Source organism: Fusarium flagelliforme (assembly GCF_020744385.1).
Source record: "Fusarium flagelliforme strain FIESC 12 MPI-CAGE-AA-0113 chromosome Unknown B0J16scaffold_4, whole genome shotgun sequence".
Taxonomy (NCBI): Eukaryota; Fungi; Ascomycota; class Sordariomycetes; order Hypocreales; family Nectriaceae; genus Fusarium; species Fusarium flagelliforme.
The window spans coordinates 182,168-202,486 of NW_025763506.1; the positions used below are offsets into that span (position 1 = coordinate 182,168).

The 20,319-nt window shown below is 48.0% G+C and overlaps 7 protein-coding genes across 7 annotated transcripts; 4 read left to right on the forward strand and 3 right to left on the reverse strand.

Moving 5' to 3' along the window:
* Positions 1 to 2,625: 2,625 nt before the first annotated feature.
* On the forward strand, positions 2,626 to 4,446 carry B0J16DRAFT_303674 (putative chitin synthase; the record flags this gene model as incomplete). The annotated part of the gene is made up of 2 exons (XM_046124686.1): positions 2,626 to 2,736; positions 2,797 to 4,446. The coding sequence occupies exons 1-2, from the start codon at positions 2,653 to 2,655 to the stop codon at positions 4,444 to 4,446; spliced, it is 1,734 nt and encodes a 577-aa protein (XP_045982218.1). The 5' UTR covers positions 2,626 to 2,652.
* Positions 4,447 to 5,713: 1,267 nt separating this feature from the next.
* B0J16DRAFT_397941 (uncharacterized protein) lies at positions 5,714 to 8,017 on the forward strand (the record flags this gene model as incomplete). The annotated part of the gene is made up of 1 exon (XM_046132347.1): positions 5,714 to 8,017. One exon carries the CDS (start codon positions 5,714 to 5,716, stop codon positions 8,015 to 8,017), a length of 2,304 nt encoding a protein of 767 aa, XP_045982219.1.
* Positions 8,018 to 8,115: 98 nt separating this feature from the next.
* Positions 8,116 to 9,648, reverse strand: B0J16DRAFT_414077 (uncharacterized protein). The gene is made up of 4 exons (XM_046133405.1): positions 9,517 to 9,648; positions 9,013 to 9,465; positions 8,682 to 8,965; positions 8,116 to 8,634 (listed from the first exon to the last, which is right to left on the reverse strand). Exons 1-4 carry the CDS (start codon positions 9,628 to 9,630, stop codon positions 8,124 to 8,126), a joined length of 1,362 nt encoding a protein of 453 aa, XP_045982220.1. The 5' UTR covers positions 9,631 to 9,648; the 3' UTR covers positions 8,116 to 8,123.
* A 380-nt stretch (positions 9,649 to 10,028) lies between these two features.
* B0J16DRAFT_397943 (uncharacterized protein) lies at positions 10,029 to 10,838 on the forward strand (the record flags this gene model as incomplete). The annotated part of the gene is made up of 3 exons (XM_046132348.1): positions 10,029 to 10,192; positions 10,242 to 10,548; positions 10,604 to 10,838. The coding sequence occupies 3 exons, from the start codon at positions 10,029 to 10,031 to the stop codon at positions 10,739 to 10,741; spliced, it is 609 nt and encodes a 202-aa protein (XP_045982221.1). The 3' UTR covers positions 10,742 to 10,838.
* Positions 10,839 to 10,894: 56 nt separating this feature from the next.
* B0J16DRAFT_121096 (uncharacterized protein) lies at positions 10,895 to 12,973 on the reverse strand. The gene is made up of 3 exons (XM_046121599.1): positions 12,614 to 12,973; positions 12,563 to 12,565; positions 10,895 to 12,509 (listed from the first exon to the last, which is right to left on the reverse strand). The coding sequence occupies exons 1-3, from the start codon at positions 12,685 to 12,687 to the stop codon at positions 11,045 to 11,047; spliced, it is 1,542 nt and encodes a 513-aa protein (XP_045982222.1). The 5' UTR covers positions 12,688 to 12,973; the 3' UTR covers positions 10,895 to 11,044.
* A 607-nt stretch (positions 12,974 to 13,580) lies between these two features.
* B0J16DRAFT_362362 (uncharacterized protein) lies at positions 13,581 to 18,143 on the reverse strand (the record flags this gene model as incomplete). The annotated part of the gene is made up of 9 exons (XM_046129802.1): positions 17,931 to 18,143; positions 16,886 to 17,880; positions 16,650 to 16,833; positions 16,453 to 16,602; positions 15,935 to 16,405; positions 15,214 to 15,296; positions 14,837 to 15,147; positions 13,712 to 14,779; positions 13,581 to 13,610 (listed from the first exon to the last, which is right to left on the reverse strand). Exons 1-9 carry the CDS (start codon positions 18,128 to 18,130, stop codon positions 13,581 to 13,583), a joined length of 3,492 nt encoding a protein of 1,163 aa, XP_045982223.1. The 5' UTR covers positions 18,131 to 18,143.
* A 305-nt stretch (positions 18,144 to 18,448) lies between these two features.
* On the forward strand, positions 18,449 to 20,193 carry B0J16DRAFT_303682 (major facilitator superfamily domain-containing protein). The gene is made up of 4 exons (XM_046124687.1): positions 18,449 to 19,002; positions 19,054 to 19,204; positions 19,254 to 19,909; positions 19,956 to 20,193. The coding sequence occupies exons 1-4, from the start codon at positions 18,540 to 18,542 to the stop codon at positions 20,126 to 20,128; spliced, it is 1,443 nt and encodes a 480-aa protein (XP_045982224.1). The 5' UTR covers positions 18,449 to 18,539; the 3' UTR covers positions 20,129 to 20,193.
* The last annotated feature ends 126 nt before the right edge of the window (positions 20,194 to 20,319 follow it).

The window sequence follows — 20,319 nt, forward strand, 5'->3', positions numbered from 1 at the left end:
AAAGCGCTGGCTATTGCACCCATTATCCCAGCTGTACTATGTTGGTCGAGCATTGCTACTTTTCCCAACATGTTAAGATGACGTCTACACTCGGACAATTTTGGGCAAACAAACATACAAAGAGTCGGTGCGGTCCACGCAATACTACCTAATCCAGCCTAATGGGTCCAATCGGAATGGCGGACTCCGTGAGACTCCACCGTTTTCACCAAGCCTTTCCCGGTGACAAATACATCTGCCAAGGGGAAACGTTAAATCTTGACGCCTTTTTCTTTCTCTAGAAGTAATCTACTGGACTACAGACGACGTTGAAAATTTCTATCTGTCGTTTGTTGATATTGTAAACTGGGTCTAAAGCCATAGACGGTGGTGATGTCTTCGTGGACTCATTGTTGTTGATGAGCGACTTTTGTCAGCTCGAGGATGATAAGCCACAAGAGCCAAAGAGAAAGATCAAAACAAACGCATTGACTTTTGTCCAGCTTGGACCTGCTCCTGTAAGCACAGCTCATCATACTACCTTGCTTACTTGACAGGGGTTGGTCGATCCGATCCAAGTGAAAGTCTTGTTGCCCGATTATCGACAGCTGAGAAGATCTGAGGAAAGATTTGCAAGGCTGTCAGGGTTTACGGGAGCTGAGGTTAGGCCGCACGCCGGTGTGTTTTCAGATGAGTGGGTTCCGGAGGCCTTATGGAGAGGAAAGTACCATGGCGCTGACCGGGTCCTTGGGTCGGTCTGGAATGCTCAACGGTCCATAGCCTAGTCCTTGTAACGTAGATCTAACCCAAGCACTGGTAACTATCTGGGGTCAGGTACACAGGGTCTGTGAATGGTTAACACAAACATGTGAGTTAATGCAAATCTTTCCGCCACTGCGGTTCCCTCGCGGCTTTACTTTTGCTGTTGACGGTAGTGGTGGGATGCTACGCGTAGTCAACCCGGTGACACCGTCTCCCACTATGCGAGACTATTACGCATACTACGCCTTGTACGCCTTGTATGCCTGCGAGTCATCCCAAGATCTGCAGTATAGCCAATGATATCAAGAATTCTCTATGTACGGTTCCCATAGCCTCTTACCCAACGCGTGGTCCAGAAAGCCATCGGTCCGGGGAGTACCTGTACTGACGTGATCTTACAGCCATTCAAAAGAATCAGGCCACCATCGTGTCCAAGTCTCGGCTCCATCCCGTCCATCTTTACCGAGCTGGCCAGACACTTTATTTCGATTTACCATCGGGTAGACTGGGCTAGCCCTGACTTTTGGCAGGTCGTGTAGTGGGCATAACGTGCTACAGCTCGGCGAAGGCGTTCCTGACTTTACTTTTTTGGGTATTGTGTGCTTTAAATTTGGTGATAGACGGGTTTCATCATCCAGGCGAGAAGTCTAGACTGTTGATCGATGAACCTGAACTGATATGCGTCTCGATATCTCCGTTTGGTGGCTTCTGATTGTGGATAGCTATATTCTTTACTTAAGGACAGGAGACTGGGCCTGTATAGTATTGTTCCTGATTATCTCTATCAATACTCTGACAGGTTCTTCATCTCTTATATAATTCCTTGGTATTCTGCCTGAGACCTGTCATATCTGCAACGATCTTTTGTTATCCTTCCCCCTGCATCGTGCCAAGGTCCCTTGAACCGAGATGTCTCAAGAACAAGGGTCTCCACCCCAAACCCAGCCTTCCAGTCCTGGCCTATCCGACATCAGCAGTGAAAGCTTAGCAAGTGGAAATGTCGGTTACTTCAAATTATTTGCTTGTCCCTATTCCAAGCGCGAGCAAGGGACAGGCAGACGGCCATGTTCCAAGAAAGCGTGGAGGACAATCCACCGTCTTAGGTAAGCCGTCCATCACCGTACTTGAAGTTTACTAATTCTCTACAGACAACATATTTACCGCTGCCATACCTTACCTATCAAGTGCCCAAGCTGCGCAATTGACTTTGACTCCAGCCCAACATTTAGAGATCACATCCAGGCTGCTGATGATAGTGATCACTGTGAGGCGGATGAGCCTATCAAAGGCCTCGAGAACCTCCTTGAAAAGATTAAGCCGAAAAAGGATACGTCAGTTGAGGTGTCTGACGAGGAGATGTGGAGGGTCCTCTACTCCACTCTGTTTCCCAACGATCCCAAGGACGCGATCCCCAGTCCCTGTAAGCAAAGCTTGGTTTTGTGGGTCTCTTGGCTGCATTAGCTAATAATACTTCCAGATGTTGAAGCGGATCAACTACCACATGTCACCGTTTCGTCACATGGATCCGATGGATCGACTCCCAGCCTCCGCTCTGTCCCCTTGAGCTATGCTCCCAGTTCGCGTCCTGGTCTCAACAGTCGATGTGTTTCCTACCAAGACAGTGAGATCACTCCAGTCCCTCGCCACCCAGCTTCTGTTGCCAGCAGAGGATCACTATTTGCTATCGCCAATGAGACACCTGCTCAATGCGGGTCCCCACAGCCTCCCACCCCAATCTACAGTCGACCCCAGACTTCCCGTACCAACAGCTACGGGTTCAACCCTCAGTATGTTAGGGATGAGTACTATCAAACTCCCACTCCCGACTCCTCAGAAGCTCGCAGTCTCCAAGATGGACGATCCCCGTCTCCAAAAGGAGGAAAGCTCCAGAAGCAGCAGCGAATCAAGACCATGGAGTCTCAAGTCACTGCCTTCAAGGCTTGGGAGAAGCCTCATCGAACTGACGAGCACAGCAACCCTGGAGAGTATCAGGGTGTCTGGAAATATCTCGCCCGCTGCTTGACCTTCTATATCCCAACATGGCTTCTTACCAAGTTTTTCAAGATGGACGATGCGCGACGCCGCATGGCATTTCGACAAAAGGTCTTCTTCTGCCTTCTCCTCGCTGCCATCTACGCCGTCATCTGCTACTTTCTCATCTTTCAACCCATCGTCAGCTGTGTCATCAAAGTTGACATTGGCATGTTTGGCACTGACAGTCAGTTCTGCGAAGCTACACGGTGGCTTATCTACGTCTACATGGGCCTTGGCGGCGCCTTCATGCTACTCGTTGCTATCTGTGTTATGCGGGTCCGATACAGGAGCCGTAAGTTCGAGGAGCATGACGCCCTATTGATCATGCACATGCCCTGCTACAACGAGGATGAGGCCACACTTCGCAAGACGATTGATTCGTGTGTTGATTCAAGCTACGAGAACAGCCGCAAGGTTCTCTTCATCGTCGCCGACGGTAAGATTCCTGTTGACGGCCGGAAGCCAAGCCACAGAATTCTGGTCGAGGACATCTTCCAGCACGAGGCGGACCCGGAGATGGGCATCGACAATGAGGCCAAGTCATACACATCTTTCGACTTGGAAGGCGTATCCGAGAACAAGGCACACTGCTACACCGGCTTTTTCCGAGGTGTGCCGTATGTCCTTGTCACCAAAGTCGGACGCGATGATGAGCAAGACCACGTCAAGCCCGGTAACCGAGGTAAACGCGACTCTCAGCTTCTCGTCTACAACTTCTTCCACTACGTCAACTACCGTCGACTTTGGAGCCCTCTCTTCGAGAAGATTGAGTTTCAGATGCGAGCCTGCCTTGACATTGATGCCACCGAAGCTATGCACATGTTAGTCGTCGATTGCGACACTGTCCTTGAGAAGACTGGTATCTCATATCTGGTCCATCAACTCCAGAAGAACCACAAACTCATCGGAGTTTGTGGTTACACGGGCGTCAACAACCCTTTCGCCAGTTACGTCGCCATGACTCAAGTCTTTGAGTACTGGCTCACTCATGCTGTTCTCAAGGCAGTCGAGACTGTCTTCTCCAATGTCCTGGTCCTTAGTGGATGCTTCACCATTTACAGACTCAAGTGGCCAAACAACAGACCGGCCGTCCTGCATCCTCTCCTCTTGGAGGATTATGCTGGAAGCTATGATAAGACCTTACACGAACACAACCTGTTGTCCATCGGCGAGGACCGCTACCTGTCAACTCTGGCAATTCGTTACTTTGGAGCTGATTGCCGACTGCAATACTTCTCTGCTGCCACTTGTACCACTACCGCTCCCGACACCCTCTCGGTGCTTCTCGACCAGCGACGTCGATGGACCAACTCCCTCATCCACTGCCATTTCTCGCACCTCAACGTCCTCCCATTTGAAGCATCTCTATGGACTCAGCTCAGACTACTCTTCATCATCGGTGCTGAGCTCTTCATGGTGTTCGTTCTACCACTTGCATTGCCGGCTGGTCTTGTCCTTGCAGTTGTATCTGTACTACTGACAGACTATGCTTGGGTGATCTTGCTTGCCTTTTGTCTTTTGCCGGTGTTGATTTGTGTTATTTGCAATGATTGGAAGTATATTCCATACTATATCCCTTTCTTTCCTATGGTTGCTATCTTTAGCATTGTTATACCATTGTTCTCGATGTGGAAGCAGGACAATGTTAAATGGGGTAAAACGCGTGGTTGATGATACAAAAGGGTAGACTGGCATTAGACCTCTATGATAGAATATCTCAATTAATTTATTTAATATTGGACAAGAACCGTTTCTTCCATGTAAAGTTCAGCAACAGACAAATCCTCCTTTGTGCTTATACTCACTAAATACATGTTGCAATAGTTTCGGTACTTTCAAGAGCTCACAAGTAGGCCACCAGTTTCAACGCTAACTCCATTTTGCTACGATACGTACTATCGAAATGAATGCCATATATATGCTGATAACTGCTGAAGCCTCTGTAGCTAAGCACACCATATACCATACATGCAATCCCCTATCCTCTGCACTGACTCGTCCAAGCTCTCAAATGCCTCTATATGCAAGGCGCCCTTGCCATGTTACAATAGCTGGTCGACCAGCTTTAGAAGTTGCAACCTTGGCCAGTAATAAACTCGGGGACAAGTATCCGATTGACCCCTGAGAGAGGTAGCCTTGCATCTCGCAAAGACCCTACCATTTTAGTTGTTGTACATCGTGAATGGGGCGTTCAAATCGCCATGGAGTATGATGGTGGTGGACAGGCGTCTAAATTGATCTTAATTGCGGCAAAGAGCCTCAACGGTACTGCTCAGGCTCTCGATGGGGAAGAATGCAAACTAGGACCGTGAATTTAAACTACTGTATCAGCTTTAAAAGTAGCGAGGGAGGGAAGGAAATAAGGCCAGGAGCGACATACTGCTCAACGATTATTGGCGTTTCTTTTTTCCCCAGCAAGCGGTGGCTAGCTGAGCTGAGTGGTCGGAATGCCAAACCGGCCAAGTGTCAGTCTCTGTAAAGTAAGCTTAACACTGTGGCTTATTACCCCAATAATTTAGTCTGACGCCTTGTTCTGGTGCGTGTAGGTAATGTGTGATTGCAGTAACACTACTACTGCAATTGTATCTAGTAGTATACGGTAGATATTAGCTTCCTTAACAATGTAATTACATATATCATGTTAAATTGTTGCAGGTTAGGCTTCGAAATGGAAATACTCATGCAGCCTTAAGATTTAGGTGGTTGGCTGTAGCAGATTGAGAGGCTTTGTTGGTGGCGTTAAACCATTCCATTCAGCCGCATCCAGACCACCTTGTCCCAGCCCTCTCCAAGTTCCGAACACAGATCCCAAAGTAGAATAGCCAGTTGACCCCAAAGGACTTGTCATAAGAGCCCTGCTGTCCTACCTCCACGTTCCACCGGCGACCTCTTTCCATCTTCCTCTACCAGCGGTATAGCAGACTCCAGAGGTGCTACCATGGCTCACTATAGCCAAATTTGCAACCTGGAAGACCGTTATCCTCAAGCCAATTCAGGGACTCCAGTCTATTATCCCATCCCTAGTCCCTATCACCCTCCCGGTCCCAGCCACCCTGACGATAGAAAGCATGATCTAACTCCGACCGCGATCGAATTGGGGACGTTCCAAGTTCATCACAACCACAAAAACGATTATATACCGACGTATCCCTTGCAACCAGCTCCGCGACACCAACGCTGGTGGAGCAGAATCGGCTGCTTCGGTCTGTGGGTTTTGGGACTCGGTACCATCGTAATACTGGCAGCATGTTGGCTCCTTATATACATATGGATGGGCTCCATGCTAGCCAGAGACCGGCGTCCCCGCGGAGAGATGTGGGATATGATCGTTGTCGATGGCTATGTAACTCGCGTCGTCACCCTCTGCTCAGCGGCGATCCGTGTGTCAATTGCCTTCCAAACTGGTCTTTTAGCTGCTGCAATGGCGGCTTTTATTCTCGAGACAACTGGGTCGCGACTTTCCAACCTTGCAAGTTTCTCCATTGCAAGAGCTGCCAATGCAACTCCATGGGAAATTTACTGGATGGCTTCCCAACAGCACTTGAAACGAAAAGCAACCAAATTCCTTCAATGCTCGATCCCTCTTCTCGCTTTCCTTGTCAACCTCATTACCACGTTCACATCGACCATTCTACTTTTCGACTTCGCTATGACACCCGTCGCAGTTCAAAACGGTACCACGTCGATAAACGTCGGCATTGACATGAACAAAGACATAGCTGACTTCTCCGGCGTCTCGTATTGGCAATCGAAACCAATGGCGCACTGGAGGTTTGCCGAGACCCGCCCTTCGACACCTAGCAACTTGACTGTTCCGAATGGCATAGCAGATACTGGAGACATTTACCGGGCTCTCCTACCGCTCGAAAACGTCGATGATCGAACATCTTTGGAGCTCCTGTCTGGTTCCACTGTTGTCACCAACCTAAGGACAATCTGTGTAGCACCGAGTTTCACCAATTCGACTCTTGTATACAAGCCTGCAGATAACTTCACCACGGAAGGCTTATATCTAGAAGCCCTCCTCGACTCTTCCACTGGATGGGAGGGAGGGCCAAAGGTCAATGGCAACACCTCGTTCGCGTTTTCTTGTCGAATCAATAACGAGTGGAATCAGACTGATTCTGCGACCTGGCCACTATCCATGTGCACTTTTATGGAACTGATGGGACCGAATGTCAGCTACGATGAAACTCTTCAGAATCCTCTTTCAGGTCAGCCTTATGCATTCCAACCAATTATCCTCCTGAATGCGACCGAGGTCTTGAATAACATGACATCCCAATGGAATGAAACCGCTCAGCATTGGTCCCCGGCAGTGATACCGAAATGGATACAACCATCCAAGATCATCCAAAATGGCACATGGAGTACTGCGCTGGGCGACAACGGAACCGAGGTATTTCAGGCCAGCGTGTGCTTTATTACACACAACATGCCGTTCCTATACAACGTTACAATGTCGGGGAAGGCAGTTCCAGCAGAGCCAAAGTCTCGAGCGAGATGGAAAAGATTACATGCCAAAACGGGAACAGAATTTATTAACCAGCTAGGTGTAGGGGTCTCGTCCTTGGATTATGAGAGGCGCGGCATCCTTGACCTTGAAATTCATTCGGGGCCACGTTTCTTTGGTGTGCAAAAACCCGGTAATAATGCCTCTCTCTTCGACTTTATCAGAGCCGCTCTTTTCGAATACAGTAACGCGGGAGGGTGGGCCTTCAATAATGACGCTTTCGCTGGCTTCGTCGATTCTTCCCTCGGATGGCTAGCTCATCCGGACCACTCTCTACTACTACAGACAGTCCTTCAAGAAACAGGCAACCCGGCTGAAGCACTACAGAACCTTTTCTTCAGATTCTACCAGATGATCTTCTATGATATGCTGCCCTACTATACGGCGGAGCAGTCATTCGTGTTGGCCAATGCAAAGCAGGTTCTCATTCCCATACGATGGACGGGCCTCATTATTATCCTGTCAGTTCTAGTAGTCCATCTTGCTTTGATTCTGGTGGTCGTCTGGTTATTTGCGGTGTCTACGGGGATATCTACGTTGGGTAACGCATGGCAGGCGGTAACTCAGATTGTGTCTTCCGAAACGACGCCGGTTCTTCAGGCTGTGTCTAACAATAGTATGTCGGATGGTGAGGTCAAAGAGTGGGCAAAGTCAACAGCGTATGACGTAAGATCCTACGGCTTATCAGGCGCTGTTGGTAACGGTGAATCGGGGATGTGGAGGCGGTGAAGATTGTATGTTAGATTTTTCGACTTATCCAGTTGGATTAAGAATAATTATGTGTACCCGGACTGTAGCAATATGATCGAGCACAGTCTCTACTTTACACAATTAATTACTGCCCAATGCTGCACAAAGCTTTATAAGCCCATACTTCCTCTAAGTCAACTGTAATCCGGTTTGAAACAATGAATCCTGTTTGCGAAATCCGCTCAAGCAATCGTAGAATCCTGTCTTTCTGTGAACGGTCATTTGTATTCGCACCCGCCATTCGGAGAGGGAACAGCATCAATAGGCCAGGGATAATCGAGCTGTCAACTATCTGGCCAGCGTAACATAATATAGCTGAAACATGGCTCTCAGTTTCGCTTGTATTCAGTCTTGGAATAGTCACTTCGTCCCAGCATGTATAGAACGTGTAGTTCATACATATGAGAAGTTGAAGAGCGTGGGAGATTGCAAGTTCAAGTTTGCAATAAACGTCCCCATACTCCGTATCGCCCAAATACTGGGAATGCCAATCCTGGAGTCGCTGTTGATGGGCTCTACCCTCACATCCGAGGTGACTGATGTCGGTATCGTAGACCCGTCGTGACTCTGGTATGGATTCGATGCAATCGAAGAAGCTGTTGATGGATTAGTCATGGCGTAAAGATCAACTGACGGAACTAACAATTTGCTGAAAGAAGAAACTTGGAGAAACAGCTCAAAGATACTGTCGACCTGGCTCGTCAAGGGCGGCGTAGGGTACCTATATTGACATCCCCATTCTCCTTGTGAGAGAATGGTTTCCTCGCAATAAAGAATGGCCCGATTTGCCTCTAACCAGTTAAATGCCGCCAAGAACTGCTTCCCAAGATGGTTGACGGGTCTCGTCATTCCGAAAGTTTGAACAATTCTTGAGGTACCGTATAACATATGTTTGGCCCATTGATCTCCAGACACTTGTGTCATTAACTTATATCATTAGCATTTCATCTTTAACAAACAGGAGATGGGCATACGTCGAATAGTCCAAGAAGAAGTGTACACCAAAGAACACCTTGACATTGTGAAGCTTCCAATGTGTCGAGCTCAGCTTGAAGCCTCCGGATTGACCTGCCATATGACTGCAAGGCAATTATTTCTGGCGACTGTCGCTCACTTGTGAAGTTCACGGTAGCCCTCCTGCTGGCCTCGAGTGCACCAATCGCAATTGCTGCTTCTTGAAGCGGTGCGCACGTTTGGATCAACGGAAGAAGATCAGATGCCAGATCAGCGGACGCTCGAGTGAACTGGCAGCGTCGCATGAAGAGGCTGAAGAATTCCAGATATGTGACATCAGGCTTTGCGGTGACGTGTGCCATTATTTGCGAAGAGTCGGTATACACGAACTTTGCTTTGACGACTGGATTGTTTTGAGGAAGGCATGTCTTTTTGGTGCGTATACAGTACTCGCAAGGGGAGCCGCCCTGGCACTTAGTAGAATGTTAGTCAACGTTGTAACAATGGAGGGTTGGGCTGTATACTTTGATACGTCTTTTTGCGCAGGGTTGGCAGCGCGTCAGCTTTTTGCGCTTGTCTAGCGGTCCGACGTTACGCTTGCTACTCATTTCTGGTGTAATGCTAATTTTTATCATCATAAAAGTGCGAGTGAAGAGGGGTGGAATTGGTCACGTTTACTCGTTAGTGTCGGGAGTCATAGTTGAGGCTGATGAACACGCAATCCGCTTCATAAGCCCCACTGAGCATTAACCCGATTGAGAAGTAATTGAACGCACCTGCGAAAGTTTCTTATGTTCACTACAGATAAGCGAAATACTTAACCACGGTCAGCATTAAGCTAGACTGGTATTCCACTCTCTCTTGCTGAGGCTGAGAAAGGTGGACCAACTAACCCAGTTTGGTACTTATTGAACACGCTGAAAGACTTACAGCAAACAGCTCGATACCGAAATACTATAAAGACATCTGGACTTCCGAAATAATTTAATACAAACACACTCACATCATCTCATCTTCAAGTCACTCAATCTCCAACATGTTGTTTTCCACTGCTCTGTTTATCAGTTTCGCGTCTGCCGCCGCCGTGCCAGCATGCCCTTCCTTCCCGCCCTCTATGATAGAATTCTCTGCCGGTTTTGAGCAACCCAAGCCACCAATTGTTAAGCCAGAATACAAGGCTCACTTTGTACAGCACAAATGGTCTACACACCATAGAAAGCCCAACATGACTGCAGCTAACCAGAGACAGGAATGCTGAACTATCGCACATCACGGCTGGCTATATTGAAAGCTCGCCTTCAAAAGCTTTTGTTCGCGCAGATGAAGCTTACGAGGGCGAGATGGCTTCATCCTTCTTCGACTATTCTAACGTCACCAAGTCGGGTCTGGTTGACAATACGCTGACGACATACGATCACAAATCTACCAAACCCAATGTTTGGAGAGGCTACGTGAACTCGAACTTTCCAATCTTTGATAAGAAGATCTTGGTTGACTCTGGCGCTGTCTTTGAGGGATTGGTCAACCGAAACTTCAATCCTTCACCTGTTGCTGCGGTAAGTGCTTGTTTCTAGTTACTATTATAGGCATATCAGCTAACATTTATTTCAGTGGAGTATCATGTATCAGAAGGCAATTCCGGTTACAGTGTATGTGAACTCATGCAATATCATTGTTGGATATGATTATTTTGCTCCTGAGCTGCGAACTCGCGTAATCATGGAGTTTTTCAACATCCAAGTGAAGTAGACTTGACGCAGCGAGGGCGCTGATTGGGAAAGGATTTGGGTTTTTCGTCTGGCGAGTCCAGTTTTCCCTGTATCACTAATCTAGCATTTAATGGATGAGAACGAGAAACAGACTGCTCATTGTCACATGAAAGAATTGGATATCTTTGTTATTGTGATACAGATACTAGTGCTAAACCTGTCCAGTGTATAATATGGTATCGTTCATTTCCCCATCTGGGTATCAAAATAAAGCTAGCAATTACTCAAAGCACCATCGTACCCCCATCTACTACACTCTATTCATTACCCTCTCCGCCAAGGCTTACAGCTGAACCGAACTCAACAGTTCTGCCAGCTGCGGTACACTAGCAGGGATATCATCCCAAGATAGCAGCTTATTCGCTTTCGCAGTGATCATGTTCGCGTAGATGTCCGCCACCTTATTACTATCCCAAACTCCCTCTCTTCTTCCAACAGACCGCAAAAGTCGCACACCCTCCCACTGGATCTTCTCATCCTGACATGATACGATGACGTAGGCAATCGGCGGCATCATGTTTGCCTGGAAGGTGAAGGTGTGACCTGTCTCACCCCGTGATAGTTCAATGATGGACTCAGCCTTCTTCAAGATCACGATACAGTCCAAAGTATTTAGATCGTCTTTCATAGAGTTTCGTTTGAAAGTCGCGTTCCAGATCGTCTCCTCGAGTTCGAGAACCTTGAAGCGCAGTATTTCTGCTTCTGAGGCTGTCGAAGGATCAAAGTTAAGCTTGAACGGGTTGTACCGCACGCTCCAATACCGGAAAAATGACTCTGGGTCCAAACCTTGCTCAAGACGACGACAGACCTGGGCATCCTTGCCACAAGGGTATCCCAGAGTCAGACAAGTAGGACACTCAGTATGCAAATCCATTCCACGGATGGTCCCTATCCGTGCCAACCATGATGCAGCAGCTTGGGCGGAGAAGAATGGGGCTCCGGGCTCTTGCAGACACATAGGGCCTTGGTGGGGAAGCCACTTCTGCAGCTCTGATACAAGTTTGGGCGAGTGATTTCCCGCGTAGAATAACAGGTCGGACGTGAGACCGCAGATCGGAGGACCAATATGCTCCATGAACTTGGCCAGATCACTTTGATCATACCGACTTCCTGTTCCGGGGCCATAGTCAGAGAGATGATGAGTGTTTATTAATGAAAATGCAGCTTCCAGGTGTCGAGTAACGTTGGCATATCGTCCATACAAGCACTCGATACAGATAAATATCAGGCAACACGTGAGAACAACCTGGAAATTCCTGTCTGGTGAACTCATGTACTCCCGCATAACCAGAATCGCGTTATTGTACTGCTGAATCGAAGCCACTTCATAAGATTGGGCAAGAGATTGCGTCAGGGAGTCAATCTGCGTTTGTAGTTTGAAGGCCTTGTGTGCACCGCCTAACGCGGCTATGGCGGCTTTAACAGGTTTAGAGTCTTGGCTAAGCGGTAGTGCGTAAGCGTGCCAGAAGCTCATTGCGTTTAGAGAACTCGCCAGCTCTGAAACGGTGCATGTTCGGAAATGATGGCAGAGATCCAGTTCTATGGATGAGCTGAAGGATTCAGGTGATAGTCTGGCTGGAACTAGCAGTTTTGACGAGGTTGGGGCCCGGTGGACTATAGCGTCTTGTTGTTTCTTCTTAGTCCTAGGCTTATAGTGCACCGGCATTTCATAGCCGTCGCATGTTCTTTTATCCTTCACACAGCGAAGACACTCTGGTTTTGTCTCATCGCATTTTAAATGGCGGATTCTTAATTTCTGGTTAGTGCTGAGTTTAGAGGGCGAAGTCGAAGGGTGACATACTTGCTGTTCCAGTTAGCTTTGAGTGTCTTTCTTAGATATCCATCAACTTACCAAGTAGTACAGCCAGATCTAACCTTGGGACCGCGGGCTCTCTTCCATTTGGATGACCTGGCTGCCTCGGCCATGGTTATGGAGATGTAGTGTGGTAATAGGGTAAGGTGCGTGTTGATATAGATGGTCTTTAGAGAACGCCGTGGTTCTCTTTGGGTCAGGCAGGCAAGATCATGGTGTCGTTTTGTGTCAAGAACGAAAGGTCAAATTCACCGACATGAAATGTTTGAGAAGAACAGCCATGATATTAGCGCTTGCTTTGGAAAGGTGGGGGTCATGAGGTCCGTTAGCTCAGCCTCATTTTCTTGGCATCTTATGTAACCACAATCCAAGCAGAGAGAGAGTACGCAGTGAAGAACAACTAATCTATCAGCAATTCAGATTGTACGTAAAGGCTGAGAGTACCCTTTTTTATCTCAACAATGCCAAGTAATATAGAAGACCGAAGGGCAACCTTAGCGGCTGGGCGTTCAATCGTGAGGCATATCGGACTATCTTTCTTCCACTCAGCTATCGGTCAGAGGTTCTTCCGCCCGCTGTCAGATTGGGCCCATAATAAAACCTTTCCTGATTGGTGATAATTTAATACTGTTTGAAATAAGCTTGAACCAAGATGTTACCCTGAACTAAAATGATTGTAAAGAATAAAAATAGACAAAACAATCGCACGCAGCGACTGTGTCTTATAACTGTTTGACTATAGACGTAGATCTCTTTAGATTTGCTTATTTCTAAGAAGTTAGGTATTTATAGCAATGCAGAGCATGCTCTGTTGGATGGGGCATTTTGAATAAACCGGACCGTGCCACTCCATTGATCCGGATGAACAACCAACCTCAATGGCGTTACTACTGTAACCTGATGATGGGGGAACGACAATAGCACTACCAGTGTTTCGGTCAAGGTGTAGTATCATCATCTTCCTAGTACTGCCTCAATGTTGTAATTTAAGGTTCCTGCAATACTATCATTCCTTTGCCGCCTGCATACGAATAACCTTATCGCAATTTAAAATACACATCGGGTCAAACGCGTTTTTCATCTACGATTTGGGTTAGTCTCAAAGCAGAACAGTATGACGTCAACGAGGAAACTTACCGATCGCATCGCATCCACAGTTTCCTTCCCAAGTTCCTTCTCCAAGTAGTCCCTTTTGACAAGCCCAACACCATGCTCCCCGGTAGCAGTTCCCTTCATCTCAATGGCCTTGTCAACCATCCGATGAACAATACCCTCCGCGACATGTCGCTTATCTTCAGGAAACAATAGTAAGGTGTGGAAGTTACCATCGCCTACGTGTCCGACGATAGACCCTAGTAAGCCTGACTTTTCGATATCGTTTTTGGCAAACTCGATGATATCGGGAAGTCGACTCATAGGTACTGCGACATCAGTAGTCCAGACCTTATCTGTTGGCGATTTCTTCATAGCAATCATGCTCCAGAGCGCATTCTTCCTCGCTGACCATAACTCGTTGCGTTCGTTTTCGTCAGAGGCAAACGTATATGCCGTACTCCGATGCTGTTTCGTGATACCACCAACCTGCTTGGCAAGATGTTGCACGATAAAATCGTCACTCCCGGAGAACTTGAAGAACAGAGTTGGTTCCTCTTTCCACTTTATCGTTGTCAGAGCAGAGTCGTTGATACTCTTCATCTGGACTTCATCCAGGATTTCAACAGCTGCGACTTGAATGCCCGCGGAGAGCACATCCCGCACCGCAGATGCTGCGTCGCGTAGAGATGGGAACGTGCACACAGCGACAGCCTCACATGGAGGCTTGACTGCAAGTTTCAGAGTGGCTTCCGTGACTAAACCCAACGTGCCCTCGCTTCCGATAAAGGTTCGCGTCAGATCATAACCTGCACTTGACTTCCTAGCTCGCTGACGAGTTTTGATGATGGTTCCATCGGCGAGAACAACGGTAAGTGATAGAACCCAGTCTTTCATGGTCCCGTATGCCGCAGCGTTGGTTCCAGAACAGCCTGTTCCTACCATTCCACCAATCATAGCACCTGGACCTGGATCAGGAGGGAAGAATAGCCCGTGTGGCGCTAGCTCTTCATTCAAGTCCATCCAGCCAATTCCGGGTTGAACAACGCAGTCCAGGTCATCTTTATTGAGTTCCACAACGCGACTCATCCGACTGAAATCAACGCAGATACCCTGGAAATGAGGAATATACTGTCCCTCAATTGAGGTGCCACCGGAGTAAGGCGTCACCGGTATTTGTCGCCGGGAACAGATCTTCATCAACTCCGAGACCTGCTCGGTTGTTTCGGGATAGACGATAACGTGGGAACAAACGGCAGTTTCCTCAGTCCACGCATAAGACTGGTAGTCTGATCCGGAATGAGTAATAAGATCGGCTTGGTCTGTGGATACATTCTCAGGTCCTAATATCGCTGCGAACTCTTTGCATGCGGCTAGGATGTTGGCTGGGGAAGTATCATGGTCAATCTTGCCAGTACTCTCCAGTGACTGTGTTGATGACCGAGACCTTGTGGCGTGAGGTACAATCTTGCGAATATCTTCTATAGATCTGGTATCATCAACACTGAAATAGTTGAACAAAGTACTCCTGGACCAATCGACAGTACTGAATGAGCCGGCAGCACCGATTGTGGCTAGCCCAAGGAGATATAGCCCTGTTGATAGTGTATTAGCATCAGATAGACGGTCCCTTAGAAATGACATAAAAATACCTGCACGACTACTTGAAGTATTGCTGTTTGATGAAGCGCTTGGGGGCGTCTTATTTGAGAGCTGACGATACTGTCGACCTGGTGTACATAGTGTGGACAGACGAGTCGCCCGTGACAATCGTAATGTTTTGTACAATGCAGACATGTTTAATGAACGCAGCGCTGGGACTGTATGCTAAAGAAATGATTGGGAAAATGTCTAAATGAGACTTTCTCTTCGTCTTTCCGATTTATTTATCGACATGCCGTCTTCAGTCGTCATGCTCCACGAACAAGTGCCCATCGGCTATGGAGTCTACATTTTGGGCAACTTTTCGGCTATGGACTTGAAATGGCCGGGCTTGGCATTTCACTAGCCACCGGACTTGCAAGCATTAAGTAGATCTACCCCGCGTTATGGCGCGCCTGCTAAACAGACTATCAAACCTGCCAAGGACCCAAAATCTCATCTTCTCACAAACAATCAAGCCATGCTCGAAGAGTAGGACGTCGATGATGAATCTATTGCTAGTGCTAGTGGTACGTCCGACAGTCTCCAGCCTCTTGTAGCCGACCATATCCGTCTCAGCTCGGCTCAGAATTAATATTTGCTATCCCCAAATCGGCGAGGAAGTACATGGCTTGGTACTGCGTAGAGTCAGGCTGTGGGAAGTCCATAGCATCTCCAGAATGAGTGCTCGAAAACACACCGTTGGCCATGTACTCTGGCCAGAAGCCTGCCGCATCCTCAGAGTCGATCATGAATGTCGTGTCTTCAAGACCCATCCCCGGTGTGGTATACGATGCTGGATCCCCATGTATGACCGGTAGAGAGTGGGTTACCTCTTCAGGATGGATGGAGCCTCCAGATGGTTCAACATGTGGACTGGCCGCTCGCTCTTGTTCATGAGCTCTCCCTTCTTGCTCAGAGCGTTTTATAATATCCATGAAGAAGTTTCTGATCCACCTTGCCAGATTGTAAACTGGCTCAAATTGCTTCAAAGCGAGGAGACCTCGGCGAATCTTGCCAAAGATTTGGTCACCTTTGGGTACTGCAGTGTTCCCGTCTACAGCAAGAGCCATCATAGCGGAGAATAGAGCTGATACACTGTATGCAAGTTAGACTTCAGAAGAAGAAAGCAATGACGCACTTACTATATCATGGGGAAATGCTCCGGTGTCCAGTACAACAGTGAGTTTTCCACGAGATCGAAGATCTTCGTCGCCGCGTCTAGGACAGGCTTTGTTTCTCGAGACCTACTGCACTGTCTCTGTAGTCTTTGGTATATGTTGATTAAGTAATAACTGCCTTGTTAGCCAGGTGTCAGTATCCGTGAAAAGGGGGCACTCACTGATAACAGACTTGAAGTGTCAAGCTAAGGTGGTGATTGCCGTGTGAGAAGTTCAAGGCCGGACAAGCATCATACCAGGACTGGAGTATCGCCTGGATATCCCTCATTGCGTCTTGACAGACTGCTAGGTCTTTGCTGAGAGGGAGGCGCGAGGGTGAACAATGGGAGAAATACATTCGCGCCACTGAACCGTTAGCCTTGTCAACTCGAAGTTGGAGGGTAAATGGGTTTCCTACCAGCTTTGTTCAATTTGACCTGCGCAACCATGTATTGAGCCGCCTCGATCGGCTCGTCTGCGAGGTCTTCTACAACAAGCTCCTCGACATCATAGTCCATATCGTTGATGACCATAGGCGTGCCAGTTGATATGGCGATTTGACGATCGCGTACATAGAGACACCACCAGATTCTTTTCCATCTCGACCTCTGCTCGGACGGCATTTGGCTATTAGCTGTGCTCCGATGATAACCCGTGCACTGGGCAGATCGAATAGCAGCTGCAATCCACCAATGGCAGTCCCGATAAGCTGTGGGATTGCCAAACCAATAGTGTAAAAGGTAGGATGACAGTATCATATCAACGCGACTTGAGTCTCTGTCCATGTCGAAAGAGGCGCTTGCATCTGTGAACAGCTTATGGTTGGCGTCTAAACGAGTGCTTTGTCCCATACGATGCAGAACCTCCAGATCACAGTGAAGAGATGCAACGAACAGAACACTTCTTAGTAGAGTTATAGATACTGTTCCTTCATGCAGTGATGTGAAAAATGCCTTTCTGTCAAGGATGGGACAGAAAGTATGGAACCGGTCGAAGTAAGCCTTGATCAGAGTATCCACGAGTTCTGGTCGGGGAATATCAGACAATCCAGGCTTATCCTGACCTTGTACTGAGCTGCCGGGATTGTCGTTCGTTCTTGTCGTACAAGTGACATCTTGGACTGTCTCACTGCAGTCACCAATTGGACGGTGAACGCTGCTATGACCAGGAGTATAGCCTCTCATGACATATGATGCATACCAGCTTTCGCCGACGACACTGGGTTGCGTAAGAGGTTGCGAAGGACTCGAAGCCTGAACTGAAGACGATGCTGCACCCGAAGTAACATGCATTCTCTGCTCAGGTCCCCTGGAGGGAGAAGCCATACTCTCGACACCAGTGACGGTATCAGTTGAGCTTCCAAGCGATTCCGATCTCGAACTGGGTTCTAACGTGTAACGTCCATCTGGACCTCTACCGAAACAGCATTAGCCTATTAAAAAAGATAGTGGATAATCGCCTACCTCTTACGCTTAGATTGGATCAAAGTACACTGAGCGTGATTGTTGCTCTTCTTGCACGCAGAGCAAGGAACACCAATAATGGATCCATCACACTTTGTCCTGCGCCTATTGCAACGCTCACATGCAGTCCCTCTTTTCCGCCCAGAATTGGGTACCCGTTTTGGCCCTGTGGGCGCTGACTGCAGATGTGACTGATCCATTGGTCGAAGCTGTTTTGTGTAACAATGCGTGAAGCGAGACGGTCAACAACATAATCTGGGGTATTGCCGAACGACCTTGGATGCTATTACCGCAATGAGAATAGCCCGGTAATTACCCCGCATCGCTTAATTCCAAGGACGATATTTCCTGGCGATGGCACTGGAATAGCGTGAAGAAACTGGCTTCCTATTTGCCGATTTCGGTGGAGATGTTTGCTTTCCATCGGCTATGGACCATACCCGGTGGCACGTTCCGATATCGCGTCCCATCACAACTGTCTACCCCGGATTTTCAACTCAACTTAGATCAATCCATTCCTTGATTCCAGTCAAGATCTCTTATGTATAAGATTACCCTGGATTCCATTGTCGAATCACTCATCCTCATCCATCATCTCCATCTTCAATCATGGCTCACGATTACGACATCGACATGCTCAAAGAAAACGATCAACAGATCGAACGAGCAGACTCCAACGACCAAACAGAGACTACCCATGATACCAAATTCGAGAAGCGAGTTCTTCGAAAGATTGATTTTCGCCTCCTACCTATTCTAGGCTGTCTCTACACAATTGCTCTCGTGGACCGATCCAATGTCGCTGTCGCTCGTATCTCGGGAATGGACGAGGACCTTGGCCTTACCCAAGGAAACAGAGTCTCTGTCGCTCTGATGGTCTTCTTCATCGGATACATCCTGTTCGAAATTCCTAGCAATGCTTTTATCCACAAGCTTGGTGCTGCGAATTGGCTTGCGTTTCTTGCTGTTGCTTGGGGCTTGGTGTCGCTTGGTATTGGCTTCTTGAACAATTGGATTGGTCTTGCTGTTCTGAGAGCCTTTCTTGGTGTTTTCGAAGCTGGCTTCTTCCCTGGTGAGTAATCTATCATCGATACTGAACATAGTTGTCATACTGACTCTTCAGGCTGTGTTTACCTTGTCTCTTCTTGGTACAAGCGATACGAGGTACAGAAACGCATGGCCGGTTTCTTCCTGACAGCTTCCGCACTGTCGGCATTCGCCAATATCCTTGCCTATGGTCTAATCCAGATATCCAAGACTCACCATTACAAAGGGTCAGTACAGTCTACAGTCGCATCAAAAAATGGTAGCTAACTATAACAGGTGGCGCTGGATCTTCATCATCGAAGGTAGCATTACCGTCGTCGCCGGAATCGGCTCCTGGTTCATCATCGTCGACTTCCCAGACTCGGACAAAAATACCTTCCTCACCGTCGAAGAACGCGCATTCGTCAAGGCCCGACTTGCCGAGGATCGCGGCCCCGAAGAACACGAGAAGGTTACATGGAAGATCCTGGCACATACCGCCGCTGATTGGAAGCCCTGGGCCTACTCTCTGATGTACATGGCCGGTGCTGTAGGAGTCTACGCCTTCCTATTCTTCCTCCCCATCATTCTTCGCGGCGGTCTTGGATACTCCATCGAGATGTCCTTCATCCTCAGCACCCCTCCAGCCCTCTTTTCTGTTGTGGAAGCCATGACTATCTCATGGCTAGCTGACAAGTTACAAATGCGAGGACCGTTCGTCATCTTCCAGGGTCTTGTTGGTATCATCGGCCTATGCATGACTGCGTTTTTGAACTCGCCAACTCCCAGATACATTGGTACTTTCCTAGGTGTCACTGGTGCCAACGGCCTCGTTGTGACGACGTTGGCATGGCAGGCCAACAACATCGTCGGTGATGCACGACGTGCGGTTTCTACTGGTATCCTTATCAGCATGAGTGGTGTTGGTGGTATCTACTCCAGCATGGTCTTTCGTAAGTCCCACTGTCGACTTTCTTTTGACAAAGCTAACGTTCTCAGGTCAACAAGATGCACCCAATTATCTCCCTGGCATTCTCGCTGTGATGGCCATCAATGTTGTAGCTGTTATTGTTGCTGCTATTACTATGCTTATCCTTCGCCACAATAACAGGCAAGCGGAGAAGGGCGAACACCTGTGCGAGGGTAGAGAGGGATTTAGATACACACTCTAGGCTTGAGCCCGGTGGAGATTGCCTTCAGTAGCAGTCACTGAGCAATCATACATATAGTTATCAAGGAATGTTAAGTATTATTCAATTACCATGACAGCAATGCAGTGGCCTTTGACTAGCCTTGGAGTGATGACTTAGCACTAACCCGATTCATCGAACCCACATGAGATCTCACCTGCATGAGCCATAAG